Source organism: Macrobrachium nipponense, chromosome 41, assembly GCF_015104395.2.
Source record: "Macrobrachium nipponense isolate FS-2020 chromosome 41, ASM1510439v2, whole genome shotgun sequence".
NCBI classification, from domain to species: Eukaryota; Metazoa; Arthropoda; class Malacostraca; order Decapoda; family Palaemonidae; genus Macrobrachium; species Macrobrachium nipponense.
In genome coordinates this window covers 51,516,715-51,534,179 of record NC_061102.1, presented here as the reverse complement: position 1 = coordinate 51,534,179, position 17,465 = coordinate 51,516,715, and the positions used below count along the sequence as shown (strand labels likewise).

The 17,465-nt window shown below is 39.4% G+C and overlaps 1 protein-coding gene across 1 annotated transcript in view; it reads left to right on the top strand.

The window, feature by feature from the left end:
- Positions 1 to 8,485, top strand: part of LOC135212854 (ATP-dependent RNA helicase RhlB-like) — a 22,181-nt gene extending 13,696 nt beyond the window's left edge. The window contains exon 2 of the mRNA XM_064246622.1: positions 7,978 to 8,485. Coding sequence (XP_064102692.1) covers positions 7,978 to 8,485 — 508 coding nt within the window. The remainder of the gene's footprint in view (positions 1 to 7,977) is intronic.
- The last annotated feature ends 8,980 nt before the right edge of the window (positions 8,486 to 17,465 follow it).

The following is a 17,465-nucleotide window of genomic DNA, read 5'->3' as shown; positions in this document are numbered from 1 at the left end:
TTTTTACGGCAATAATCCGTAGCTTTTTGGGTAAAATCGCATCTGCTTCTGAATAGGTTAACAGGCAGTAGTGGAATTATGACGAAAGAACTCTAGCTGTCATTACCACGTGATTATCATTGTCTGTGGTTAGCAGAGAAGGAACATTGTACCGAAAATAAGAAAATGAATGCACGCGTGCAGTTACAAAAGCTATAGATAAAACTATCAGGTTTCTCAATCTTACAAATGTTATTCTGCTGCATCCCAATATTAGCAATACACAGTATTAAATAGCTGCTGCTTTCTTTAAATATATTTAAGAGAATGATGAATTAAACATGCCATTCTCTGGAAAAATAAGCCCATAAAAATGGTCTTTTCAAGATATTAGTCTTTTTTTTTTTTTTAAACGAGTCTTGATATTGATTTAGTCTTGTTTGTTTGTTTGTTTGGTGTTTTTACGTTGAAAGGAATCAGTGGTTATTCAGCAACGGGACCAACGGCTTTACGTGACTTCCAAACCACTTCGAGTGAACTTCTATCACCAGAAATACACATCTCCGACCCCTCAGTGGAATGCCCGAGAATCGAACTCGCGGCCACCGAGGTGGCAGGCCAAGACCATACCAATCACGCCACTGAGGCGTTTTTTATTTATCCGATATTTCATGCGCCTTCGAAATCTGCGTGTCCACAGAACAAAAAATTCATATTTTTGAAAAGGACAGAAGAGAAATTACACAGAGGAAGATCGTTTCCAAATAAATGTTAAAACATATATATACTGTGAATAACATGGAAAATCGAAGAGATTTGTTCAAGGCTAAACTGCTTGCCTTCCTAGAACTGTTGTTGTTGTTGATTTTACCAATGTTGGAGACTCACAAACATTATCATCTTAAATTAATAAAAGATGTCAGCGACACTGCTTCGCTCTATTTGCTGCTTGACACGAGAAAAATCTCCATTTCGCAACTTGAACTTTTTTGAGTTTAAAATAATTCATGAAGAAACCGGAAGACAATTAGAATTACAACACGGAAATTGAGATTTTTTCAATATCTCGTATTAATATCGGGGTCGTCCCACTTCAGAAATAGCAAAGTGCTTGACTGATTGATTTATTTTTTGTTTGCGGACACCTCCTAATAAATACAGCTGCATTTTATGAATATCGCAGTAAGAGTATTGGCGAGTTCTGAATGAACTTCAGAATAGACAAACGCGAGCCAACGTATCGCCAGAATCCCTTTATGACAAAATGATACTAAATAAAAAATATTGCCCAAGTGTAGCCATAGTATGAAACAAAATGACGGAAAGAGAAAAAAATAAAGCTAAAATGAACCTTTCGCCTAATACAGCGATACAGAGATTGAGGGATAAAAATGAAAATAAAATAATCGTTCTAATTTCGAAAACAATAACAGAAACGAACCAGTTAACGAGGCGTCCCCTCTTTCTCCTGCTGAATCCCTCCTACGCACATATCTTACACCCATCTATTGTTTACCGCCCTAACTACAGGCCGCCCCTATGTATTCCTCTCTCTCTCCCCTGTGGAGGACCGGAACCTTGGTGCGCTCACCTCGGCCAGTCTGTATGTCTGCTCTTCACCTCCCCTTATTCGTGCTCTCTCTCTCTCTCTCTCTCTCTCTCTCTCTCATTTCTTTTGCCTGCCTGTGTGTGTATACTAATTATTTTATATATATTATCTAGATATTATATATATATATAATATTATATATATAATATATATATATATATTATATTATTATATAATATTTATATAATTTGTTAATAGAGAAGAGAGAGAGAAATGCATGTATGTAAGTACACATAAATATCTGTATATCTATTTATATACACTTATATGTGTGTGTGTTTTTGTGTAATATATATATATATATATATATATATATATATATATATATATATATATATATATATTAGTCTAATAGAGTAAAGAAACAACGGCCATAGGCCTGCTCAGTTTTTCGCCAAAATGTACCGCATCCATCTAATATTCAGTTTCTTCAAGTGGTACTCCATCCCTCTGCCTGGATTTCTCTCGGGCTTAACTCTTACTCTGCATCTGGATAACCACCATTCTCTCTCTCTCTCTCTCTCTCTCTCTCTCTCTCTCTCTCTCTCTCGTCTCGTGCACGCTTAGCAGTCTACCCTCGGCCCTCTCCCCTAGCCCTCCACTGCTCTCGCCTCTCTCTCTCTCTCTCTCTCTCTCTCTCTCTCTCTCTCTCTCTCTCTCTCTCTCTCTCTCGGTAATGTGTAGCACTATTAGGCTACTATAATGGAGGCAGGGGTGATGTATTGGGCTTCGATACAATTCCATTCTCCTCTTTGCACCTCAGACAATAGGCAATCTGTAAAAAAGAAATAGTAATTCTTATTTCTCTCTCCCGTTACGTGAACGCCACTCTCCTTTCTTAACGCGCGGAAAGATCAAGACAATTGTTTCTTTTTTTTATTTTATTTCTGCCCTTTACTGAAAAGCTTTTTCGCCGAATATTACCAAATTCGTTCGTTTTACTTTAATTTTTCATCGGCCGGCGTATCCATTAAATAAATACAGTTCGTGCTACAGCTATTTGTCTCTCAGGGAATGAATTCGACTAATTTTCTATAAAGTGTGAAATGACGCATCATTCCATTTACTGAATGAATTCCACTGACTTATTATACAGCGTGAAATGACAGATCATTCCTTTCAATGAATGAATTCCACAGATTTTCTGTAAAGCGTGACATGACAGAAAGCATTCCTTTTACTGAATGAATTCCTATGATTTTCTATAATGCGTAAAATGACAGATCATTCCTTTTACTGAATGAATTCCACTGATTTTCTATATAGCGTGAAATGACAGATCATTCCTTCATTCCTTTCACTGAATGAATTCCACCAATTTTCTATAATGCGTGAAATGCCAGATCATTCCTTTTACTGAATGAATTCCACTGATTTTCTATATAGCGTGAAATGACAGATCATTCCTTTTACTGAATGAATTCCACCGATTTTCTATATAGCGTGAAATGACAGATCATTCCTTTTACTGAATGAATTCCACCGATTTTCTATATAGCGTGAAATAAAGAGATTATTCCTTTCACACAAATGAATTCCACTGATTTTCTGTAAAGCGTGACACGACAGAGCTCACTCCTTCCTTTCTCATATTGCCTGAACAACTCTTGCCTGTTATTCAGTCAGCTGTTGGAGTATTCTGAATATTTTGTTTTCAAAACCTGGCGTCTTAGAAATAACTACAATTACGTCTTGCTTTCCATTTAATGCAAAGATGCAACGGAACGACGCGTTTCCTAGCATCTTTCAGAGTAAATTATAAGACTAATCTAAATCCAAAGGAAAGTCCAAATTGAAAAGAAATCGAGTTGAGTGATTCTTGAAATTTTGTCCGTAAATTAAGGCCCAAACTTTCAAACAACACGTTTATATACGAATATTTAAGTTTTTCTTGTATAAGAATTTATAAAAAACATCATTTGAAAATGTAATTACCAGATAAACGACAAAATAAGTGAGTAGTACCTAATTATTAAATTTTACTATTCTTTGAGTAGAAGAAATCTTGAGAGTATGTTAAAGGATAATATACGAAAGCAATATTCAAAGAAATTATAACAACTAAAATTACTGAGAGAGAGAGAGAGAGAGAGAGAGAGAGAGAGAGAGAGAGAGAGAGAGAGAGAGAGAGAGAGAGAGAGAGAGAGAAATTGGTTAAACGTGCATATGAGACCGACCGACCGACCGACCCACAGACAGACAGACAGACAGACAGACAGACAGACAGACAGACAAAGCAAGAAAGGCCGGGGGTCGGGTGGGAGGCACGGGGGCTGGGACAGTGAAGAGAAAGAAATCCTAACTTCTAACTGCAAGGCGACGCCATTAAGCTTTTGCATATCAAATAAAGTGTTTCGAGTGTCATCACTTTTTCCGCGCTTTAAAAGTCATTAGGAGAGAGAAGAGAGAGCAAGAGAGAGAGAGAGAGAGAAATTGGTTAACTACGTTGCCATATGGACCGTGACCGACCGGCCCGACCTCACAGAGCAGAACAGACCAGACAACAGTACAGACAGACAGACTACAGACAGATCAGACAACAAGCCGAAAGGCCGGGGGTCGGAGTGGGAGGCATCGGGGGCTGGAGCAGTGAAGAGAAAGAAATCCTAACTTCTAACTTCAAGGCGACGCCATTAAGCTTTGTCATATCAAATAGAGTGTTTCGAGTGTCTGTCACTTTTTCCGCGCTTTAAAAAGTCATTAGTAGGAGAGACCGAAATGTTGATCCGGAGGGCCTCCTCAAATTCCGGGCAACTTATCGAGAATTTAATTGGTCTCATTTCTCGGGGAAAGGGAGTTGCTGCTGCTGCAGAAGCAATTTTAGCAACGGCGCCAAGAAAATGAAATGCGGGGCGATTATTGCTTGCATTATTGTCAGACAGATGTCGAACGGAGGCTCATTTGCAACTTTGCACTTTCATTCGGTCAGGTGTGCATTTGGTGGCTTAATAATGGCGATGAATTATTTAGCCCCACGCTGGCCAGGCTCCTCATTATTTCGGCAAATGGAGGGATCGGCTGTTTTACAGCGGGAGTGATTTGCCCCATGAATTGAATTGAATACAGAATTCAAGCCAAAGGCCCAAGCACTGGGACCTGTGAGGTTATTCAGCGTTGAACCGGAAATTGACAGTGAGGTTTTCCTCCTGTCAAACCTCTCAAACCTTTTCAAAGCAGTTGCACCGTGATTCAAGTATCAGGAGACGGTGGAAAGTAAGATAAATAGGGAATATGAAAGGAGGTACAGTAAACTGGGACACGAAAGGGGTTGTTGCGCCATGAAGTGATCTGTAGGCTGCGGTTGTCGGTGGATTTCGCGTGAATCTCAATCGTTGTCCTGATCAACATCGCTGCAACCGACTTCGCCTTCAACGTCATCGCGACAATTATAGATCCATCATTGCTAATCATCATCTGTCATGGACGTCATTACCATCATCGGCATAATGATCCCAATATCACATAATCACCATCTTCATCACTACCTTTATTTAACAATTACCAATACAGCTCATTTTTTTCATCATCATCATCATCATCAGCATCAACATTACAGCCATTTGTATGAAAGAGGTCATCTCGTCGATCGTCTGCTAATAAACGGATTAGGGTCACCTGGATGAAATGCAAGCCATGATAATTAAGATATATCAGTTATTCGGATACAGTCCGCTATTAAAGTCATAGCGTTTTTTTTTTTTTTTTTTTTTTTTTTTCCTTTTCTTTTTTTTTGAGGGGGGGGAGGAGGGATCAGAATTCCATACCGCTATTTGAATCCACTCGACGTCAACTAAAAAAATATATATATAATTAAATAAAATAAAGATAAAAGAGTAAAAAAAAAAAGCGACGTACTTTCTTCGGCGCAATCGAGTTTTCTGTACATAGTTTCTTCGGTGCAATCGAGTTTTCTGTACAGAGTATAATGCTCTATAAAACCATTAAGTATGGCCGGCAGCTCTCCAGTTGCTCTCCAGATGCGGTTAAGTGAGGGCGCGTCCCATGACTCCAGAACGTGCTGCCAGATGCATGATCCATGGCTGACTTTAACCTTAAATGAAAAGAAAACTGCTGAGGCTGGACGGCTGCAATTTAGTATGTTTGATGATTGTAGGGTGAATGATGAAAATACCAATCTGCAGCCCTCTAGCCTCAGTAGTATTTTAGAACTGAGGGCGGGCAGACAGAAAGACGGGCAAACAAAGCCGGCACAAGTTTTCTTTTACAGAAAACTAAAACTGGGAAATTCTAGAGCTCCTTATCGGACTTATAAGAATTCCAGACCTAACTTATGAGTATATTTGCATACAACCACTACATAAGATGGATAATTCCCAAGTTGATCTTTACTTGGTACGTTACATATGACAGAGTAACGAATCAAAGTACGTGAATATAAAATGCAACTGGAATACAGACATTTTTAATCATCATGGAATAATTATGCTACCTTAGGCCTGCTTAAGTCTAGACACTGAAGTTCTGCCTAGCGCAGGAAGATATATAAGAAGAGAATATCTGGAAAATCAAGGTGCCGATTAAAAAAAAATAAGGTGTGTAACTGTGGCCCAGGTAGTACTAATGGAATCTACAAAATTATCAACTAAAAATATCCAAGTGTGACAGGAAACAAAAAGCCAAAGCCTGTTCAAGAAAAGGATCGGTTAATAATAAATAAGAAAATGTAGAAGACAAGTTTGTGCAATTTCGTGAATAATACAAATGTTTTCCCAGAATCTGAATAACGAATGCATATACTAATGAATGAATTCGCAGATTTTTATGCCGAATCAGCAATAAAGTATCTTTGGCGAAGGAAGCACAGAGCTATGACCGACTTACTACCAGGATGGTGTAAGTGATTATGAAATAATCCCTCCTACTATCTTAGATGGTTTTGCAGAATATGTGAGCATAAAGAAAAAAAAAACTGATAATTGGGATTTGAAAGTTACAGCCGACTCAAAAAAAATAAAAATAAAATAAAAATACAGTCAAGACTCAATAAAAAAAAAAAGTAACCGGACTAATAATAGTAACTACTGAATAGGATAGAATAGAATATAGAGAAAATAAAGTGTAGGCCTAAGCCCGACCGCTGGGACCGATGAGGTCATTCAGCGATGAAAGGGAAAATGACAGTAAGAAGATCTGAAATGTTTATAGAAAGGATGGAAAGTCGGATGGAAAAAAAGAATATGAACGGAGGTATAGTAAAAGGATCAAAGAGGTTTCAGCTAAGGCCCGAAAGGGACGCTGCAAATACCCTTAAGTAATGCCCACAGCACATCAAGTGAGGAGCACTGACGGCACCTACGCCCTATGGGGAGTAACTATATGGGATTTTATTTATGCCGTTTACGATAACAATACTGTACGCTCATCTTCAGTGGAATACAGAAAGAAACTAATAAAATGCATCATGATGAAAAACATGGTAAAAAAACAAAAATAATTTATGTTAAAATATTGCCAGCATGCATGGGACTGAAAACTCCATCAAATATGTAAAAGGGAAGTGAATCTGTCCATGAACGAAACGGAATCAAAGTTACAGACAAAAGGGACAGTGTCAAATGCATCAGCAGTGATTTGTGAGGATGTTGGATGTTATATCACCTAATATGCAGTCAGCCTCCTCGTGGATTGGATGTTTTACAAAAAGTGGTAGGAGATGGAAAGGGAGGAGTCTATACCTGAATAACAAAAGGAATCTGACGGTCCTAGAATGCGCAAATACCAAAGCTTACTTTAAAGATCGCATCATGAATATATAAATAGATGAGACTCGACATAAATAAATAAATAAAAAAAAACTAATAAGGGCAGGGTGTGCAAAGGGATAAATAACGCAAAATGCAGGAAGGAATAGTAAGGTTTGATCTTGCATATATTTAGCAACACATATTTAAAGAAAGACTGAAATGAGCACATTAAGCAATGTGCAGGGTAAACGAGATTTTAAAATGAATTAAGAGTGAAACTACATATGGAAGTCTTGTTGATCTGAGAATGAAGCTTTAAGCGGAATTTTGGGAGTCAAACGGAAGGATCATATCACAGGGATCACTAAGTTAGGTCTGTAAGGTTTATGTGATAACGCTGAGAGATACAGGGACGGCATTGATATATCCCCTGGGAGGAAAGTACGCGAGTGTCAGTCTCTCTCCTTTTTTGGGTCCCGAGGCCTTCCGAGTTGAGAACCATGAGACGGAAGGCTGGAGACGAGAGGAGATTTGTGAAAGCAAAACCTTTTCACAAAACTTTAAGTAGGCAAAAGGGGAGGAATTTTACGGGGTTATTTCGCGTCAGTCTCATGACGCTGGAGACGATAACGATGATGACTTAAAAGGTAAATAACTTTCCCCTATTGTGGAATCCCTCTCAAGCACAGAGGGATTCCCTCTCAAGCACAAAGAGAATCCCTCTCAAGCACAGAGGGATTCCCTCTCAAGCACAGAGGTAATCCCTCTCAAGCACAGAGGGATTGCCTCTCAAGCACAGAGGGATTCCCTCTCAAGCACAGAGGGATTCCCTCTCAAGCACAGAGGTAATCCCTCTCAAGCACAAAGGGAATCCCTCTCAAGCACAAAGGGAATCCCTCCTAAGCGCAGAGGGAATCCGTCTCAAGCGCAGAGTGAATCACTCTCAAGCACAGAGGGAATCCCTCTCAAGCCCAGAGGGAATCCCTCTCAAGCACAGAGGGAATCCCTCTCAAGCCCAGAGGGAATCCATCTGAAGCGCAGAGTGAATCCCTCTCAAGCACAGAGGGAATCCCTCTCAAACCACAGAGGGAATCCCTCTCAAGCACAGAGGGAATCCTTCCCCAGCAAAGGGGAATCCCACTCCAGCACAATTATTCGAACAAGTTACCTTACAAGCAGCACTTTTACATGACGATAGGCGTTGCTTAAACCGACAAAATAAAAAGGAAAATAAAATCGGTTAAGGAAAGTGGGTAAGGCTAAACAAACTCAGAGCCCCGTGTATAAAAAGAAAGCATGGCATATGGACACGATAACATTGAAAATGGGCAAAAATGCCATAAACCTGCTGGGGGACGGGAAAGACAATTGCTGAAAAGAACAGTGTTTCATTGTGAAAGATCTCCAAGGTGGATTTCTTTCACAAGCTTTTAAAATCGACTTATCAAAGTCTATCGAGCTTATGAAATTTCATTTGTAACGTATGTCTTGCAAAGAAATATTACACGAATTTATCCTTTAGAAATTGCAGCTGGATACAGGAAATAGCATCTTGGTTAAAGTGAAGTCATAATGAGCAGACATAAAAAGCATTTCACTTCATTTCTAAATGCAAGGCCTGCGTAGATAAGAGCACTAGTTGTCTAACGATGGCTATACAAGGTTTTTTTCATATTATGAATTGTAAAAGTATTTAACACACGTCATCCACGAAAAGAAAGAAACTGTTAAGATAACTAGACAAACAATTACTTATGCATTTTTGAAAACATACGAGTCGGAAGAAATGTAATTGACTTGGGCGTTATTAACGCTGATTTTTTTCCTTTATTTCAACACACAAAAATGGAATATCAAATTATTAAAGCTACAATTAAAAGATAACTACAAGACTCCTGTAAAATCAAATAACGATACAGATTTCGCACTATATTGAAGAGAGGCTTCAGTAATATCTTTGATTAAATTATACACTAACTATACTATACATGGAGAACTTAATTAGAAAATCTTTCACTGGACATACGTCTAAATGACAGGGAAACCAAAGTACCAAAGCCTGGACCGTAACGTCCCAATAAGAAAACCTCTAAAAAGGCGAAGAAATCCCACAGAACCGTCTGCTTTAAAGGCCTGGAATGAAATCGCAAGATAGCCAAACCAATAAAGTTGGTTTTTATGGGGTTTTCCCAACAAAAGCCCCTAAAAACCAGCGCAAAACCCCTGGGGGAACAGGATGGAAAATCTCTCGGCAATCGGCACTCCCCAAATTTGATCTGACTGTTTCATTATTGATCTCCTTTTAACCATTCACACGTAACCCCTTTCCCTTATCTATTAATTACTCGTATTCCTTTCACTAAGCTCCAGACCTTTTATGCTTCCCCTCTTGTTAATCTCTTCACTTCCCCTTTTATTAATATCTGTCTTGTCCATTTTCATTCCCTCGACGCTCATTGTTGGGAGTCGTCTCAAAGGAACCACACGCTCGGTTCCTCTCTCTCTCTCTCTCTCTCTCTCTCTCTCTCTCTCTCTCAGCTGAGAGAAAGGGAATCTCTTTGCGGTCTCTCTCTCTCTCTTTCTCTCTAGCACCTTCGGAGCTGAGAGAAAGGGAATCTCTTAGCACACTCTCTCTCTCTCGCACTTTCTGAGCTGAGAGAAAGGGAATCTCTTTGCGGTCTCTCTCTCTCTCTCTCTCTCTCTCTCTCTCTCTCTCTCTCTCTCTAGCACCTTCTCAGCTGAGAGAAAGGGAATCTCTTAGCTCTCTCTCTCTCTCTCTCTCTCTCTCTCTCTCTCTCTCTCTCTCTCTCGCACTTTCTGAGCTGAGAGAAAGGGACTCTCTTAGCGCTCTCTCTCTCTCTCTCTCTCTCTCTCTCTCTCTCTCTCTCTCTCTTTCTAGCACCTTCTCAGCTGAGAGAAAGGGAATCTCAGCTGTCTCTCTTTCACACACACACACACACACACACACCTTCTGAACTGAGAGAAGAGGAATTTCTCTCTCTCTCTCTCTCTCTCTCTCTCTCTCTCTCTCTCTCTCTCTCTCTCTAGCACCTTCTCAGCTGAGAAAGGGAATCTCTCTCTCTCTCTAATCTCTCTCTCTCTCTCTCTCTCTCTCTCTCTCTCTCTCTCTCTCTAGCACCTACTCAGCTGAGAGAAAGGGAATCTCTCTCTCTCTCTCTCTCTCTCTCTCTCTCTCTCTCTCTCTCTCTCTCTCTCTCTCACACATACACCTTCTGAGCTGAGAGAAGGGGAATCACAATCACTGCTTCTTGTTTTATCTTATTCAAAGATGCTTTTAGAAAAGCTTGTTTGGGTAATTCTTAATCCGTTTTCTTTTAACAATTATTTTAAAGAGCTGTGCATGGTTTTCAAGAACACGAGAAAAAAATGAAAAAAAAAACACTGGCAAAATTGAAAGAATTGAGATTAGACGACATCTCTTTGAAAACGAATGGCAGAAATAGATTCCCGAGACTCAAAATAAAACTTTGAACAGAAATGAGATATAAGTCTCTTTCTAGGCACTAAAAATAAATTTGCTTTTGTTGTGTTGATGAAAATGTTCCAATGATTGAATAACCATTCACAGACAACAATCTATTTTTAAAACCCCGTACAAATGAAATCATATTTTATTGACAAGAATTTCGTCCCGTAATACTTCTCTTAACGCAACAAAAATAATTTTGTTTCACAATACCGATGAACTGATACGAAAACGTTCGACTTCAAAAGCAATGAAAATTATTGCATTACTGCTGCTCATCCAGTGATGAATGTGGATAAATCCCTTTTGCAACTAATGAAACAGATGAACAGACTCTGAACTTTCAGTGAAAAACGTTTCCCCGAGTCAACTTTCCTTCCTTTCACTACAAGCTACCGTGAGGCAAGAAAGGATTCTTAATGCATAGCCTATCTTATACAGTGCACTTCAAATAACTGACATAAGGAAGGCACCAATATAGTACTTGCAAAGGTAGATTACGAATTTGAATTCGATGGCCCCACCCGCGTAAGAGTTGCACTGGAAATGGGACAAGCGTATTCACACTGACGGACAAACAAACAACTGGGGAGAGGTCTTCAAGACAAGGTGAATTTGACTAACATGCGGAGAGACAAACAAAGCACCAACAATTGTCGAATTGCATGCAGGAGAAATGATCTAACTTTGTACTATGTTTCACTGCAACCGCTTCTACAGTGCAGCAGAAATTACCGTGATCAAGTTAGTGTGACAGACACACTGATGTGTGTACATATCGACGCTGGATGATTTACGGTGATTCATATGACAGCCAAACTGATGTACAGACCGACGGGCAGACACAGCAACGATTTCCATTCGTGTACAGCCATGCACGCACCACCTTTGACTGAGATTCGTCCAACGTAGCGCGCGGAGGAGTTGAATGTAACAGAATCGCTGATGGTCAAACAAATGGATAATCTACCCGCATGCATATCTATGCTCTACCTTTGTTCTACGTTTGACTGAACCTCCTTCAAATATTTGGGAAAAGTTGCAGTGGCAAGATTCATTCATAAGCCATCTTTATCTTTGGATAGCTTCATGAGCATCGTAGAGCTCTTCTTCGGTGCATGTTGGACCCAATACACAATTTTTTGTATTGTTTGTATGGCGTTTTTGCGTTGCACGGAACCAGTGGTTATTCAGCAATGGGACCAACGGCTTTACGTGACTTCCGAACCACGTCGAGAGTAAACTTCCATCACCAGAAATAGTAAATACACATCTCTAACACCTCACTGGAATGCCCGAGAATCTAACTCGCGGCCACCGAGGTGGCAGGTCAAGACCATACCGATCACGCCACTGAGGCGCTCCCAATCCACAGTTGGTCCAGATGTGAGTCACGGTTTGGACTTGGTGGCCACAGGGATAATTGGGTGAGAGAATGTAGCTCCACATGTAGAGGTTATCCCTCTTCCTCCAAACGCCACTGGATGGAGAAAATAGACAGAACGACCAATGAGCCCCTTTCAAGTACATCTAAGTATAACGTACATGTGCTAAGTTTAACTCAAATGCCTCTAACTGGTAGGAGTTAAACACAGACAGACAATCTTTGTTCCGTCACACATGCATGCTTCATGGTCTTCTTTTATACCAAGTTTGACTGAATTAGTTCAAAAACCTAAGTAGGTGGCGTTGTGATGTCAAGAGGTGGACTGATCTACGGTGAAATAGCTTAACAGAAGAGGAGTCGAGGTGAGAAGAAAAAGGTGACAGGCACACTGCTTGCACGATCTCCTTCCAAGCACATCTGTAACTGATAGCATACCTCTGTACCATGACTGAAAATCCTCCAACAGTGTAAAGGAGGTGCGACCACCAAGTGAGCAGGACAAATACTACTAAAATGGAAAATTAGACATCCTTGCAACCAGAGGGAAACAACAGTCCCTTTCCGGACCCAGACTTCTTGCTACATTAAAATTTGGTTTTCCCGGACCAAACTTACTATTAAAATTTTTGGGTTTGCTGATCATTTTGTTATTTTTGGTTAAATTAAACCTACTATTAAAATTGGGTTTCCCTGACCCAACTTCTTTGACCTTCTATTAAAATTTGGTTTGCTGAAACAATGTTAAATTTTTAAATTAAACCTATAGTTTTGACCAGACTTCTTTACCATTATTGTTGCGAAACCAAATTGGTTATTTTGGTTAAATTAAACCTACTATTAAAATTTGGTTTCTGACCCCAGCTTCTTACCTATTAAAATTTGTCTGAAACCAAATATGTAGGTTAAAGTTCGCAACACTTTCACCCCATTTCTTGTCGTATATAAAGAATTTCTACCATTTTTGGTACAAAGTGAGTGGGAATGCGATTTTTGCATGTTTCTATTTATGGTGAAATTATGATGTATATATTACTGTTCATTTCCACAATGGTATACATCAGATGAAAGTCTCAGTGAATATATTATGAAAAATATTTTAGCCACCATAGTATGGTTGGAGTATGGCCACTTATGTTTAGGCACATAATAATTCAACATATTTAAATCAAATATTTTTGTTAACATGATATTTAATGCTGCAAATCAAACTTAAATAAACTGAACATACAAGAAGGCAAAGGTCAAGTGTTGGGACCTATAAGGTCAATCAGCGCTGAAAGGAAATCGTGAGCAAAGGCCTGAAAAGTGTAACAGGAGAGAAACCTCGCATTTGCACTATGTTTGTTTTGTTTGTTTGTATGGTGTTTTACATTGCATGGAATCAACGGTTATTCAACATCGGGACCAACGGCTTTACGTGACTTCCGAACCACGTCGAGAGTGAACTTCTATCACCAGAAATACACATCTCTCACCCCTCAGTGGAATGCCCGAGAACCGAACTCGCGGCCAACGAGGTGGCACGCCAACACTGAGGCGCTTGCATTTGCACTATGAAACAATTGTTAGGAGAGGGTGGAAAGTATGAAGAGAGCGAGTATGAAAGGCGGAGTACAGTAAAAGGACTTTAAGGGACGCTGCAACGAACCATGCTTACAGTACACCTCGTGAAGTGCACCGACAGCACTACATCCCTACAATGTCAATCAAATGAAAGCCGGGTCACTGGGACAAAACGCACGTGTTTAGAGACTGTCCTCATGCTTACTAAATAATAAAGTCATCAATAAGAGGTACTTTCCAAGTAATAAGTAATATGTACAATGGCTGTAATAGTTTGTTAGAATATGCCTGGGGTGCAAACCTGGGGCAATGTTCTTTAGTGTATTATGACATTTTAAACGATAAACGTGTTATTGTTGCCCATGTATACATCAGTAAATACATCAGGTTATCAATAGAGAAAAATATCACTTTACACCATCCTTTTGGGGGTGAAGCGTGAGCTTTAGGGTTAGAAAAAAAAAACTTATCTAGGGGCTTAGTGAAAGGTTCCCGTGTTCAGATTATGAAAGGTCAATTAAACCTTTCCCATACAGTTGCTCGAGGTCAATTAGGTCAAACTGGATAGCGTGTCATGTTATAGAAGACGGGTAGTGGCATACGTTACGATTTGTGACTATCATAGGAGAACAATTGGTTATAAGAAAAAAAGGAGACTAACTTTCAGAGCAGGCGAGATGAAGGCAGTTTCCCAGTAATAATTTATCAGAAAAAAAATCATTAGTCAAACTAACAAGTACTGCTGCACATTCACGTCACTTCTGGCATCGTTCATAACCAATAGCTCGACCTCTCCTTGTAATCAAGATATCTCACCCGACCTCCTGAGAGAGAGAGAGAGAGAGAGAGAGAGAGAGAGAGAGAGAGAGAGAGAGAGAGAGAGAGAGAGAGAGAGAGAGAGAGCATTACTTATTCGACAACCATACTCTACCTCCTGTCTTCCTTTTGAGAGAGAGAGAGAGAGAGAGAGAGAGAGAGAGAGAGAGAGAGAGAGAGAGAGAGAGAGAGAGAGATTCTATTTCCAAGAAAGTGTCATTATGCTGTAAGTGGCTGCCATCTCTCCCAAGTTCTTAAAACGCCCGTGATATTAATGCGTTATTTTACTCACGAAATAAAATGATACTCTACGTTTTCCATTCTTTAACCACATTCGTCCCGCCGTTTCGCTATCTAACTTCGAAACATATATCTTAGAAAATTTGCAGAAGATTTTTAAAAGCTTGAGAGAGAGAGAGAGAGGAGAGAGAGAGAGAGAGAGAGAGAGAGAGAGATCAGGGATGTATTTATGTACAACTGTCATTGTATGTCATAATTATGTGAAAACCAATAACATCGCTTTCTCTACATAAAGAAAAAAATTACTGCAATGTAACTCCAATATCATCGCTTTCTCTACATAAAAGAAAAATTTACTGCAACATAACTAAGTAATAAAAAGCTTTCACATCGTATTTAAGATGATAAATTTCAAAAAGGTTGCGCTAGGAATGTATTTATGAAACCAATATTGTATATAATATACAAAAAAAATTATGAGCAAAATCTGTCATACTTTGCTTTGATTAAAGGTTCTGTTAAACATGCGTGTGAGACAGCTCTCCACTTCCGATTGGCAAGACGCGATACATTAAGACGATTATTAACCCCAGAAAAAGCCGACGAACAGATGACTATCGTGAAAGTACGTCGACGTTCGTTAACGTCGCCTTCATCATCGCAGCATCCGTTCCTCTGCAGATGATTTTCCCGAATCCTCGACTCCTGGCCCTCACCTCTCCAAAATCCCTGTTCGTCTGGAGAGCAGCATGTAAGTAGAGAAGGATCTTGGGCCACTGCCAAAATCTAAGGTGAAAGAGGGAGAAAGAGGCAAGGGAGGGAGAGAGAGAGAGAGAGACAGGGAAACGGATAAATGCTCAGGATGAAGGGAGGATAGGAGGGGTAGGGGATGTGGAATGGGGGAAGGGCAGGGGGGGGGGGGGTGGTTTGGAGAGAGATATTCCAAAGCATATACTGCTCTGGCAGGACACAGCTTCGCTGATGCTGCTGCTGTATCTTGCACTACACGACGATTTACTTCTTATTGCACAATCTGCAACGAACGACACCTTGCCGCAATTTTTAACATTTCGCATAGGTATTTCACTATAATGGAAATCGATATATATATATATATATATATATATATATATATATATATATATATATAGAAGACTTATTCCGCCATTTATTTTTTTATCTGTGTGTGTGTGTGGTGTGTGTGTGTGTGTGTGTATGTGTGTGTATGTGTGTGTGTATGTATGTTAGTATGTAGTGTATAATATATATATATATATATATATATATATATATATATTTATATATATTATATATCTATATATATATATATATTATTATTATAATAATATATATTAATTTATTATATACATATTAGATAAAATAAATGGCGGAATAAGTCTTCTATAGACGCACCTTCAACTAAGAAAAGAACCAAGATGGAAATGAAAAAAAAAAGGTTAACAAAGGGGCCGAAGTTCCTTCGGCGTAATCGAGTTTCCTGTGCAGCGTGTAATGCTGTATGAAATTCTCAGCCACGGCCTATGAAACTTTCAGCCACTGCCCGGTGTGGCCTGTATTATTGGCACCTACACTGCACGATCATGGCTATCTTTACCCTTAAATATAATCAAACAACAGAGGTTAGAGGGCTGCAATTTTGTAAGTTTGATGATTGGAGGGTGGATGATCAACATAGTAATCTGCAGCCCTCTATCTTCAGTAGGGTTTTAAGACCTGAGGGTGGACGAACAGGGAAATGTTTTCTTGTACTAAAAATGCAGAGTTCCTTATATTTCGTACTCAAGAAATCCTTGAAGACAGCACTATAAAACAAATAACCTTCCTCTTTAACGAAGATAAGCAAAGATCCATCCAGTAACAAAGATACAACTCTATATAGACACCAACCAAGCGTTAGTGAAAATAAAAAAATAAGTAAATAAAAAATAATATACAAGGACTTGAATTGTGTGATGTTAGACGACAGACTGCTGCCGTAGATATTATGGCGTAGATATAAATGGCATAAAAGTTATGAGCAATCAAATCTTCAACTTTAAATTTTCTCAAAACAAGAAATTTGAAACGGCAGATTAGGTCTCGTATTCATCAGAAGATCCCGATTTCAGCGGCCAACTATAGTAGATTCACATCAACCGTGCATCTGATGTCTTGGCAAGTCCCTTACGACGCTCCTGATTGGCTGTTGATAAGCCAATCTAAGGGCTGGAAACTCGCAGTCTCTCTCGAGAGAGTTCCACCTCTTCTGAGGGATACTTTTGATAGATGTATCCCTCAAGAGAGTCCGAACACATATCCTGCCTAAGTGAATTCTCTCGAGAGACTGAGAGTTTCCAGCCCTGTGATTGGCTTATGAACAGCCAATCAGGAGCGTCATAAGGGACTGGCCTAGACCTCAGATGCACGGTTGATGTGAATTTACTATAGTATCCAGTGACAAAGACAAAGCTGTAATCTTGGCAGCCCAAAGGCAAACGAGGTAAAAACCCTCCCTAACCAAAGAGGATGAAAGAAGAATTCTCTGACAAACAAGATATGGCGTTTTTATGGGAAAAATCTTACACAAAAATCATTATTAAGGCGTCAAGATAGTCATCTTCCTTATAATAAGCCGCCTTGTATAACGAAGAGATGCTATGTAATATCATGTCTTCATTG